General features: G+C 41.0%; 1 protein-coding gene across 1 annotated transcript in view; it reads right to left on the bottom strand.

The window, feature by feature from the left end:
• Nucleotides 1-13,817, bottom strand: part of CDH7 (cadherin 7, type 2) — a 152,698-nt gene that overhangs the window by 19,888 nt on the left and 118,993 nt on the right. The window contains exon 7 of the mRNA XM_006892742.1: nt 1,649-1,785. Within this exon, the coding sequence (XP_006892804.1) occupies nt 1,649-1,785 (137 nt within the window). The remainder of the gene's footprint in view (nt 1-1,648; nt 1,786-13,817) is intronic.

Here is a 13,817-nt window from a genome sequence, read left to right as displayed (position 1 = left end):
CAAATAACAACAGAAAACTTTTTAAAAAAGCACCCAACTTTAAATACAAGTTGAACTGACCTAAAATGATTGTCTTTCTGAACTATATTTATAATAATTAAGTGCTCAAGTCTCAAATAAAATCTGGAATTGTAGCACTGTAGATATTATAGACAGCTACAGATAATCTATTATATACATACACACAAACACACTCACATATACACACGTAGAATGAGTACATAATGACATGTACGCAGGTATATATAGGTGTGTGAAGGTTCAAATCAGAAAATTATTGAAAGGAATGACTAGTAAACAGACATGTTTCTGTATTCTTTGATGCTGGACATCCTATCTGTATGAATACACACACATACCCACATACAATTATGCCTGTTTGCATAAGTATGTATCCAGATGTGTTTGTGTTGCTGCTAGGTGCAGCTGAATCCATTCTGACTCATTGTGACCTATGTACAAACAGCAGAACAAAATCCCTTTTGCTCAATGCCGAGCCAACCTCACAGTGTCTACAGTGCTCATGCTCACTGCTGCAATCGCTGCATCAACCCATCACATCGAAGTTCTTCTTCTTCCGGCTGCCCCTCTGCTTGCACAAGTCCGCTGTCTAGGAACCAGGTGTTGTTTATAACATGCTCAAACTACATGAGCTGAAGTCTTGGCATGTGTAACCTGCTCGCTGGTTTCACTTCTTCCAATTCAAACTTGTTTATTCTTTTGGGAATCTACATTATATTCATATTTTACACAAATCCATGATTAAAACCACAATTCTTCTTAAGGTTCTCTTGTTCATTGTTCCAATTTCACACGCATCGTGGCAGCTAAGGAAATTGCATGTGGTGGTAATACTCTGTCTCTGTGGGAGGGTGTTCTTTGGTTTGAAATTGACTTAACAACACTGACCAACAACTTTCGTATCGTTTCTAGCTCTTGTTGTTGTTGTTGTTGGGTGTTGCCAAGCCAGCTGACTCAGTGAGCTCACGACGAATGGGAGAAACCCTGCCTGATCTCCATCACCATCATCTCCGCTGGACGTGAGCCCACGGTTGCAGGCACTGTGTCAACCGAGCCTGCTGAGGGGCCTCTTTTCCCTGACCCTCCACAAGTGTGACTGATGCCTTTTCCAGGGATTAGCCTCTCCTGGCAATATGCTCAAACAATGTGAGGCAAAGTCTCACCAATCTTGTTCTAAGGATGACTGGAGCCATATTTCATCTAAGACAAATATATGTGTATACATAAAGTACATTTGTGCACATAGTTCCACTTTTTCTTTTAGTGATTTTCTTATAAGAGACTAAAGTTAGTCCATATCAGAAAGTGCACATTTGGGTATTTTAGCTCAATATAATTGTACTAATTTTTAAAAAATAATACAATTTCAACTGCTTTTTATCAGCACCAGTGACCTCAAGTACCAGTGAAGCTCCCCAAAGTGATCTGGGCACCCTCTTTTATAGCATTTCCTTTTATAAATTTTGGAGTACTGGTAAACACTGTGGATGTAGACACGTGTCTCAGCAGGATTTTTCATTTCAATTACACATTTATTAACATTCGACTTGCACTTATAAATGTATGGCAACTTATGTTCTACTTCCAATGTCTTTGTCTTGACTGAATTTTAAACCTTACAACTTACGACTCTCCATTGCGAGGACCGTGATGTTATGAACAGCGTTGGTCTCTCGATCCAGGGCCTTGGCTGTAGTGATGACTCCACTGTTAGCATCGATGTTAAAGTATCTCTCCAAGTCTGTGTTTCTGTCAATTGAATACCTAATTGAACATTGGAAAACAAAACCAAAGAAAACCACTTCAATATTTATATGTGATTAGAGCTCGCCAAAATTATTTCGTTAATCACACAAGAACTAAGAAATCCTGCTGATGCTGTGAACTGCTATTTTAGTAAGAGGAATATGTGCACATCAGAAATTTTGACAGTACAATAGTGAGTTCACAACTATCAGCTGAGTATCCGTAATACAGCCATGAACGGTATCTTGACAGTGGTCTTGAATATGCCATTATAAACATCAATGTCCTTAACTAGCTCACCTTCATAGTTCATCCAAACAAAAGACAGATCTGAGGGGAACAGTAACACCGCGGAGGAACACAGTTATTATAAACCGCCCCCAGAGAAAACCACAAGGACAGCCTTACTCCAGAGATAAGGGTCAGCAGACAGGAAGGCAGAGGGAAGGATGGAAGAAAATGGTAAACGTAGGGATGGAGAAGGTAGAGTGTTATGGTCTTGGAGGAATTCAATCAATGCCATGAAGCAAATATTTATCACCTGTAGAGCAGCAACCCAAAGATATCTTTAAATGTCCCACTCAAATCACAAGAGTTTAAAAACTAAAACATAAATATCCTTTTTTTATGATTACTTGGGGGTCTGAAAAAAGTGACAAAAATTTTAGTGACCCTGACTACAGGTACTTTTTAAATGACACACACGTAGACATGCTGCCAACGTATGTACCCCTGGAATCATCCAATATCTCTGTGACGCTGGTTTGATGTTTAAATCCTTTTTCACTGCACCTCTCACTCAGATGTCTTACGTTTCAAGGATGTGTTTCAAAATAGAATTCCTACAATTGTCCAGATATTTTGGTGGGAAAACCTTTTCCACAGGTACCTATAATCTAAAATGAAGGAACATTCTAGAAAAATTTACTGTGCCATATATATTCCATGGCATTATTTGTTCTGTTCACAAAATGGATATTCTCTTTTTAATGACCATTATTAAATCCCTCTCATTTAAAAGATAATTAATAATTAAACAAGCAAACAGATACACATATATACTTTAAATTGAAAGCTGTTTTATATTGATACAGCAGTTCTCTACTGGCATTATTAAATGGAAACATCTATTAATATGTTTTGTGGAAAAAAAAATTCAGAAATCTAAAGGAAAAGGTAAAATACCAGAAAACATGAAGTAACCATCAACCACAAGCACAGTGGTTTGTGCAGTGACACTGCTGTGGTGTCAACAGGTGGGGAAGTTACTGTTCAAGGGCTTCTATTTTCTTGATGAGTTTTGAGAGAAGGTTATAAACTGAGAGAACAGAGAAGAAAATAGGGGGTTAGAGTAGAAGAGAGATATTTCTTTTAGAAAGGAGTAAAAAATATGCTAGGAACAGCAACATAGTATGGATTGCCCATTTGGGGATTATGGTACTGAATTTAACATGAAACCAGTCAACCCATGTGTCTGTTTTGCTTTAATACAAACCATGTGCTTGCAGGCGTAGAAACCCAGAGGCTTGGATTGAAGCAGCTCAGGCAGCGAGTGGGGAGAGGAATGAGGAGGACACAGGTAACTCACCGCATTACTAACGAATCATGGCTTAAAAATGGATAGGAGATAAGAGGAAATAGGGAAAGGAAGATTAATATTGACAAGACGCTGGTAGCATCAATAGGCTGTAGATCATCATCAGAGGCAGAACTGTTCAACCGGAAAGTGGTGACCAGAGAATGAGATGCATGAAGAAGAGTTTTAACAGAATGACACGTGGAAATACAGATAAACCATGAGTATGTTCAGAACAACCTATCGCTCAATGGGGGCAGAGTAATGGGAAATCAGGGCTACAAGGGCAACCAAGTCAAAGGGGACAAAGACTTGATGGATCAGGGGTAGAGATGAAGCAGTTACTAATCATCAATGGAGGAGTGATGGAGGGAATAAATGAAGTCATCCAAGTACAGAATTCAGTGAATCTGTGTGATTACAATGCAAGAAGCAGTCAAAAAAAAATCAACCAGTCTATTGCTTCAGACATAGGCCAGTAATAGAACTTTTTAAAGTGTTAACAAGCAAACCTGCGACTGTGTGGACTCTGGTGCACCTGACCACGCTGTAGTTTTCAGTAAAGCTTCTATGCATGTGAAAGTGGGTAAAGAACAAAGGGAGCTGAAGGACTGACACTCTGAATACGGTGGTGGTGAAGAATACAGACTGTATCATAAACCACCTGAAAAGGAACCGATCTTTCTTAGAAGTACAGTCAGAAGGTTCCATGAACATAAGGATAGTGAAGCTTCGCCTTGCATTGTTAGGACATAGTATAAGAAGGGACCAGTCCCTGCAGAAGGACAGCATGCTTAGCAAAAGAAAGGATTTGCAAAAGGAGAAAGATCTTCAGCAAGAAAGAGAAAAATAGTGGCTGAAACAACAGGTTTGAACTTAGTAATGATTGTGAGGACGGTGTGGGGCTGGGCAGGGCTTTCTTCTGTTTTGTAAGGAAAGGTTAAATGAATCAAAAGACTGGACACCAAAGCATTTGTATGAGGGACCTTCAGAGGACTCTAAGTGACATAGAGACAGTGTAATTTTTTTGCTAACCCATCTGGCACCATTTATTTCATTCTCCTGCCTTAATACGTTGGTAAAAGCAGCAAATGTGGTGATGAATACACACGTTGAAGTGGACCCACTCTATATTTTGCTCTTGGATTTGAACGGAACATGTACAGTCTTTCACCTGTAAGTAAGTTAACTAGCTGGATGTTTTCCACAACACACTGCCCGTGAGTTACTTCTGGCTCACAGAGACCTTCTGTTAAGTTTCTGAGACTCTAACTCTTCATGGGAGGAGATACTTCTCATTTTTTGCAAAGGAGAGCTGGTGGATCTAAACCATGAAGCTTTCAGTTAGGCACCTTTTATCAAGATGAGAGTTAATTTCTTTGTCTCGTTTGCTAAGATTTTATCAAGAATGGATGCTAAATTTTGTCAAGAGCATGTTGAACAACATCAGTTGCTATAATCATGCAGGTTTTCCTTATTTATTTTCTTGACACGATAGATCCTTTTGATTCATTTATGAATACTGAACCAATCAGGGCCAGGGAACTAGTGGGCAAAATGATGTGCTGCCAACTCAAAAGTGAGTGAAGTCAAGTTCACCAGCGATTGCTCCTGGGGAAAAAGGTACAGTCTCCTCTCAGGCAATTTGCAGCCTCTGAGCATCCGCTGGAGTGTCAGCTATGAGTCACTTCTGACACACTGCATGTAACAACAACATAGGGCTTTGGGAGATCTGCTGGTCTAGTGAGTAAGAAAGTGTGCCGTCAACCCTAAGGCAAGTAGTTCAAATTCACCAGTCACTCCAGGAGAGAAAGATGGGCAATCTCCTCACATCCAACAATCAGCACATGACACAGAAGCCTGGATTGAGAGGTGGAATAATGGTCAAACTAAACCACAGAAAGAAAGATAAAGGTATATTCCCTCTTCTTTTTTATAGAATTGACTGTGAAGAATTATCTGCCAGGAATACATTTAAGAGATGTTTTGCAGCACATATTGTCCATCTCAATTAGTAATTTAAGTTTGGGGTAACAGTTCCACAGGTGTTGATTATTGACACAAGTAAAATGAAATCTCTAACAACTTCAATCTTGTCTCCATTTATCATGATGCTATTTATTGGTCTAGTTGTGAGAATTTTCATTTTTTTTTATGTTTAGATGTGATCTATTCTGAAGGCTGTAGTCTTTGATCTTCATCAGTAAAACGCTTCAAATCCTCTTTGCTTTCAGCATGTAAGGATGCATCTTTTTCATGTCGCAGGACATTATTGAACCATTTTTCAATCCTGATGCACATTCTTCTTTGTATAGTCCAGGTTCTCAAACTATGTGTTCAGCGTACAGACCAATCAAGTATGGGGACACACAACAATCCTTACATACACCTTCGGTGAAACAGATGAGGGAAAGAATGGCTTAAAAGCGATATATGATTGGATATTATGGTTAAGAAGGGAGTCTAGAATGAAGGTTGCATAGTGGAGTGTACTAAGTGGGGGGAAGGACTGTGTACCAATGACGGAATTTTTCTTCTACTTTTCAGAGAGCAAACTGGGGGGTGGGGGAGGGAAGGGTGGGCAAGGAGAAAAATGCAACAATGAATGAATGGAAATCCAAAATTATTGTAAATGTCCATTAAAATTAATTAAAAAAACAGAAAATAATTTTACATAGTGATATAAACAGATATAAATTTTCAATCATGTAAAAAGACAGTATTATCTTCTCCGAAATATCGTATCAGTCAAATGGTTACAGAGTAGTTTTTCTTGTTAATATCCAGTAAATGAATTTGCCCAGACTTTTGTGTGGGTATGCCACAGAGACAGACATATGAACAATATGTACGTACAATTTTATGTTCTATTTTCTAGGACAACAATGAAACTGATATTAATGACTGATAAGATGTTTGCACTTCAGTGGTCAATCACACATACAGCCATTATTAAAAGCCTACTATTTTTAGATCTGTGAGTTAATCACTAAGAGAATGTTTACATATTCATGAGAAAATAGACTTCTGTATGCTTACAAAGTATAAAGGTCTTGAACTTGACACAGATCTGTCTAAATGACTTCTTGCAATACACTGCAGGGCTGAAGTCAATGAGTAAAACACTATCACTCATCCGGAGTCCCAAAGGTCACAGCATTAGCATAACAGACAATCGAGATTCATTTAATATGTGAACTGTCTCCAACCATTAGTCATCTCTTATCTAAGGTCCTCATCTTTTGAGGGTAGATGTATCATCTCGGCCCCTAGATGTCTGAAGAAGCTATCTCATAGGCAAGTACCCTATCATTCAAACATTTAATCAATTATACTCTACTGTTTCATTTTTTCCATGCAGTTTCATTTAATAAAAATCCTATGTGTTTCTTAATGATCATAACTCTCAATTAATGAACACAATCTCATCCATACAGGTTTGGTAACTTGTGAGTAATTTTGAGTGTTCTCATCTTTTTCTTCAAATTTTTTCCGTACTTGTCAGCATTCAGCATCACCATATTTGTTAATACAGATCTTTACAGAGTGAATAAACAAATAACTTTAAAAACCCATCTAAATCCCAAACTCATTTCCAATTAATTGATTCTGATTCATGGTGACCTTCCCTCCCTATCCAACCTGGGTTTGGAGGCTGTGAATCTTTATAGGTGAAGCGTGCACATCCTTTCCCCTCAGAGCAGTTGGGGGATTCAAACCACTGACCTTTTGTTTAGCAGTTCAAGATATAATACACTATGCCACCACAGCTTCTTAATTTTCAAAAGAGCAACCAAGAATGAGTATTTAGGAGAATGCATCATATGACAGGTGCGGCTGGGCCAGGCCTGGGAAGAATGAGGTCCTGGTTTGAGAAGAGATGGGTGAAGTCAGCAGGGACCCAAACACAAGGCTGTCTGCAGTAGCCTTGAGATTTGCTCAGTTTCTGCTTTACAAGAACTCAGATTCTTTCAGAGAAAAGGGTTTTTTCTCTTTTCTATCAGTCCCCCTGGCATGCAAAAGTCTCGCGTCTGCAGAATGCACGTGGGTTAATGCACAAAGCTGCTTGCAAAAGGCGCTGAGAGACGCAATCCCTTATGGAAGAGAAACACAGGAAAGAGCTGCCCTTTCAGACTAAGTGAGAAATGCCTGACTTAGAATCTGTGTGGATGGCTGACCCAAAAGAGAGGGGGAGGGCCTCAGTGAGTAGAAGAGGCTGGCCATTTGCAGCCCTGGATCATATGGCCTCAGGGTGAGAAAGGCTGCTGCCTGCGTCAATTACAGCCTGAGCTGGGAACAGGACTGGTGTTACCCTCATCAGAACCAAAATTAACTTCTAGACAACTTCTGATGCTGCTAGCGGGATGTGGAGCCTTCTCTCCTGCAAATTACAGATTAAAACAGTGGTTTCCTTCAGTGCCTGTCAGTGTGACCAATTACAGGGGTAAGAGCAGCTAATACTTCTGCCCTCTCCAGTTTTATTTTGTTTAATGTGGACACCACATCTCAGTAATCCAAGCAACTCACCAAAGATGCAAACAGACTGAACAAACTCCATGGTGGATGCAACCAATAGTCTTGAATTAGCAGCCACTTTGATTAACCATTTAAACCTGGGCCTCCTTTCTAGCCCAATATTCAGTCTGAATTCTTCTACTGAGCATTGTAAACTGCTCCAGATAGCTACCCAGTCCTCAATCCAAACTCACTGAACCTTCAAGTCAATTCATCAGCCTCTCCCTAGACTTTCTGTCCAGTATTTTTCTTCACATAGAAGGCAGAGTATATTTCATACAAAAATTAACAAAGAAAAAAAAATTCTCACTCCTGCGGAGTTGGAACTGACTCACAGTGGAGGCCCCATTGGGTTTTTGAGGCTGTAAATTGCAAGAGAAGAAGATTGCCTGTTTTTCTGACACTGAGCCACTGGTGGCTGGGGCCACCGGGAAGTGTGGACTGCGTGTTAACAGCACCCTCCCTATGGAGGGAGTAGGCCACGGGTGATAGCGGAAAGAGACTGTGTATGTTTCCTGTTTCCTAATCTTCCTATAAAACAAACACAGAAGGTTTTATGTGAGAGACTTCTAAATGCATTTTTACTGCCTGTTTCCCTTTGATTCTTCACAGAAGTGATGGGTCCAGTGAAAACATACATTTCCTAGCTGTTCTTTTCAGTGTGATAGCTTCAGGCTTAGGTTTGCCCTGTCCAGGACGAGGTTGCTGGGTGTAACCTCAGCGACAACCACCTGGAAGTATGGTGTTACGGATTAAGTTTTGATCTCTCTCTTTTTTTTTTTTTTAAATCTATCTATGCTCCCCTCCATATTTCAAGTAGGGAGGCCCATCTCTTTGGGGCTGTAACTTTCTAATAAGTTTATCTTTCTCTATTTTATCCTAAAATACGTACCTGTAGTGGTCTACTGGTTAGAAGTTGTGCTGTCAACCCAAAGGCAGGACATTCGAATCCAACAGGTGCTCTGAGGGAGAAAGATGGGCAGTCTCCTCCCACGTGGTTTACTGCCTCTGCAAACCAGCTGAGGGTCAGCTATGAGGGAGCTCTGATTCAATGTTATATAACAGCAGCAACAACAAATACACATACAACACACACACCAACTTGACAGGCCACGAGTCTTACATTATATAATTATTGTTCATTCTGTGATCTGGCGTAATTATCCCTCATTATGTGATCTGATAAGATTATATCCTATATGCCATGAACTCTACACTCTATGACATAAATGGGACAGGCTAGACCTATGGGATTAGGAATCTCCAGTCAAGTTCTTTTGAGAACAATTACGCAGGAAGATAGAGATAAGAGGATCTTAGCACCAGCAGCAGAGCAGGGGGTGCAGTTCATCCTCAGGACCCGGGGTCCCCGGGCTGAGATTCTCCTAGACCCAGAGGAGGGACGATGCCAAGACACATGGAGACGCTGAAGAACAGCAAGCCCACCAGTGCTGACAGGACACAGGACCTACTCTGAGAGCCCACAGAGAAAGAAGCCCATCCTCCAGAGCGGCCGCCCGACCTCCTACACTGTGAAAGGATAAATATCTATTTGTTCAAGTCACCCATTATTGGCCTTTCAAACAGCAGCCTTAGATGACTAAGCAGTGGGAGCAGCTGTGTCCGCTGCATTTGATGTTTGCCCCGCTCCTCTCCTCCACGCGGGACAAGTCCACAACAAAAAGAGACCCAGAAGCTATCCTCTCAGTACGAGGTGACTAATGCTGGACAAGAGACCCAACTCTCGATGCCATTACACTGCCAAATGAGCACTCCTTCAGGTCACAGCGCCAGATTTCCATTAGAAGTCATTCGGGTTAAGTTCTCCTGCTACCAGCCACGTCCAACCTGGGCAAGTCTACCAATTCAGGTCCTGCAAACTAGCACTGGATGACTCTACCACATTCTAGTCCTGCAAACTAGCACCTCAAGTCCACGATGAGCCTTACCACATTCTAATGCTGCAAACCAGCACCTCAAGTCCACTCTGGATGACTCTACCACATTCTAGTCCTGCAAACTAGCATGGCCAGTAGGTGGTGATTTTGGGATTCAGAGCCGTATCATTTGGAGCTGTATTTTCGGGCTACCACAGTGCTTATTAAAGGTTTTTTGCCTCTGCTGCCTACAGCTATATGATTCAGCCATTTCTCACATGCTCCCACACCCTCCTGCCTAAGATTCCAAGCTTCAGACTCTCCTATTAACCAAGTCATGTAGGCACTCTGGGAGTTCCCACTCCTGTGCCTCTCTCTCCTCATACTGGCCCTCCACCACTACCTCCTTCCTCCCTCCCAATTATCTTAGTCCTACTGTTCATTGGAGACATCGTATAGCATCACATTAAGCAGCAAGCCTTTCCAATTAGATCAGAAAGCAGGCCCTCGAAAGGGAAGCCTGCCCAATTTATGATCTGTGCCACTGCCACATGCTTCCCGTGCTGCATCATAAACTGTACACTCTACACAGGGAGAGAATACTTCCAGATGTGGCCCGGCTACTAACCGATGGGATTAATTTGGCCTTTCTCCTTCACCATTTTTTGCCTGCCATTTCTTAATCGGCAAAATAAGAAATCTGAACAGGCTGCTTTCTGATTTTCAGAGTAGGGGCTAGGTTTGTTTTTTTTTTGGGGGGGGTCATATAAGATCTTCTACAACTAAACAAAGAGAGGGCTGGACACCTCCATATACATCTGTGTATCCTTAAAGCGCGCACGCACACACACACACACACACACACACACACACTTCACAACCCACTGGCATCAAGTTAGAGTTGACTCATAACTGACCCTCCTTTAGATGTTTGGAGGCATCAATCTGCATGAGAAACAACAACAACAATTCCCTTGGAGCCGCTGAAGGTTTCAAAGCACCAGGGAGGTGGCATGTAGGAGTTTATAGCACAAGTAGTGGGTTGTAAAGCGTAGTCGACCAAAGGAGTCAGCTAAGAAATGCTTCCCATGTTCTGAGCTGCATTTGCAAGCATCAGTGGTATGTTTATCACTCAGCTGTGTCAAAGGAACAAGCCAGCTTGTCTCGCAGGGAGTGCACCCGGAGTGCCCCTTAGAGGCAAGGAGGGTGACCTTTCATCTCACACACTTCGGGCACTTTGTCAGGAGGGAACAGACATCATGTCATAAAGGAAGACCTTCAACAAGATGAACTGACATGATGACTGTCACCCTAGACCGGAACACGACCAGAGACCTTGAGGAGGGCGCAGGATCGCGGAAAGCTCTTACTTGGCTTCACAGGGTTGCCAAGAGTCATAGTTGATGCAATGGTGCCTAACTTGTCAGTCACAGTCCTCAAACAGAAGATTTAGAAAAATGGCTTGGTTAATACAAATGTATGACAAACTGGCAAAATAATATCAGTAAGTGGCTAGGAACAAATCTTAACTCTTAGAAGAATTCATACCTCAGAGTTGAAGCCTTAATCTCTTATGAAGTGCATTCAACTGTCTGGGTGTGAATAGCTCTGTGTGCGTTTGTGTATGTGTGTTTGCGTGTCTGTGTCAGTGTATGTACATGTGTGTCTGTGTGTGTGTATGTGCATGTGTGTGTGCATGAGTTGCTTTGGGTGTATTGATGATTCTGTGTATATGCACGTGTCTGTGTACTTCTCTGTGTGTACACGTGTGTTTGGGTGACTCTGTGTATGTGCATGTGTGTGTGTAGCTCTGTGTGTGTATATGCATGTGTTGTTCCGTGTGTATGTGTGTGTGTGTTTCTCATTGTATGTGCGTGTGTGTGTTTGCATACATGTTTCAATAAGGAGAATATAGGCTGAACTATCCAAAACTATATATACTAGTAATCTGAACAGGGAAATAGTACCTGGGTGTACATTTGCTTTATAAGGTTGTAATGAGAAATAACAATTCAGTTGTGTAATAAGGGACATCAGGTATCCTATTCATAGCTTCAAACTTTCTTCTGATCATGGCAGCCTGATTTCCTCAGGGGACACTCATTTCTTATGAGATTCTAAGTCAGAGAGGAAAAAGTAGGGCTGGTCCATCCCATGGCTGCATCTGAATGATGGTCTCTTCATTCCTAGTCTTTCCATTTCAGGAAACTTCACTCCTGTTCTGTGAACACAGGCTACTCAACTTCTCCTTATATTCTACAAACATCCTTAAATTATTCTAATACTCCCCCCCCCCCATTATCTATGGCAAAGTTCTTTTGAGTGAAATCAAAGAATACTACTGCAGAGGATAAATCTGAATTACTAACTCAACCTTTAACCTGCCAAACGTTCCTCTATGACTTACTGCAAAAGGGTTATGGATTTTTCCATGTCATTGCTAATCATGGGAGAACGATGCGCACTCTCCGTGCAATCTACAAGTCCTGAAAAACCTGCTGGACGGTCAGCTATGGGTCTATTCTCATTCAGTGAACTTTCTAATGAAACTGTTCTACAAGCATTTGAAGTGTTGGAGAACACTGTAAGAAACTAACCACAAGAAATGCACTTTCAATCATCCATTTTATCTAAAATCTTCCAAAAAAGCTAACTCTTTGGGATGAGAATTTTAATTCGTGGGTATTATAATGAGAGATGGAAAAAATGAGTCAAATAAATTAGCAACTTCCTACTTAACACATTGTGAAAATTATTTCTGGAGGTGAAGTACATCACTGTGTACACATGACCTTTCCCATACACACACACATTTTAGATTGTCATCATGCCTACATATACATGTTCTTTAATCTTTAGTGAGAATTCTGTTAAAGCAAGAAGCTTCTGGAAGACAAGACAGCTCATATTCTCTCCACAGAACTGACACTTGCTACTTCTCTAATTAAACAATTCTATTGTTAAAACTGTTTTTTTCAACCTACATGTTCCCAGCTTGTTAAATTTCTCTTAAGAGTCAGACACAAATAATTTAGATTAAAAATATGTACAAATATATGCAGGCATACAAACTACTTTGAAAAACATGCACTGAATTATTCAAACACCCCAAATGTGTGCCTACTTGTCACACTCCATAATGTAACATTTGATCTGATTTTATCACCTTTTATCTGAGAACATACAATCTCAGAAATGCCAAAGAGCCCACAGGTAAATATTGGTACCTGAGTATCCTTGAAAATGAACACGAATACAGTTCTACGCTCAAATTGTTGTATACATCAGAAAAAAAAATTTGTTCTTCTCTTCAATTGTTAAACATGTTGAAAAAGGATTTCTGATTTCACTCTCTTCAAATATGGTCTGATTTGCAATAATATCATGTTTTAAATGCATTGGCTACTTTTCGTGTTGGGATTTGGGACCTGCTGATCTGCTACAGGAATGAATTTGTGAGTTGGTAACAAAGCATCCGATTCCCAGAAAAACACAAAATAAAACAGGAACAGTCTTTTCATGGTGTTTGTTTGGCTTGTCCAAGCCCTGCGTCCTGAGACTCCGTGAAGTCTGCCAGGCACCCGACTGATTCTTATTTATCTCACAATTGGCCAGTTACGGCTCTGGCACGTTCCTTTACACATTGTTTAACTTTTTATGGGCTCTTATTTTCTTCCGGCCCATTTTAAGTTCCTTGGGGTCAGAAGAAATGTTTTATTCATCCGTGCTTCCCTGTCAATACTTCCCCCAGCACTTGGCAGAGAGCAGATTCTTAGTAAGGGCACGCTGATGCATTGATCTGTCCATCAATGCTGACATGGGAGATGGATGGTCCCGCATACTCCAGGGTGCTCTCATCATTTTTATCTTCTGGTTGACAAGAAACCCACCTGGTCAAGTTCTGACCACTCAGAAAAATGTCAGCATCGGCAGCACTCTTTCCTTCCAAGTTCAACAGAGAGTCTACTACTTGCTGCCCACGGTCAAAATAAGCAAGTTGTTGTTTTTGAGTACAGCCGAGCCAGAACCAGCTCCTAGCTGACTCTTCAGTGGATTTTCAGGGGCAGGAAACTCCATGGGAG

This window comes from Elephantulus edwardii, unplaced genomic scaffold (assembly GCF_000299155.1).
Source record: "Elephantulus edwardii isolate Elephantulus edwardi_28Jun2011 unplaced genomic scaffold, EleEdw1.0 scaffold00118, whole genome shotgun sequence".
Lineage (NCBI taxonomy): Eukaryota > Metazoa > Chordata > Mammalia > Macroscelidea > Macroscelididae > Elephantulus > Elephantulus edwardii.
The sequence above is the reverse complement of the archived record's forward strand: the minus strand, read 5'-3'. Positions and strand labels throughout refer to the sequence as shown.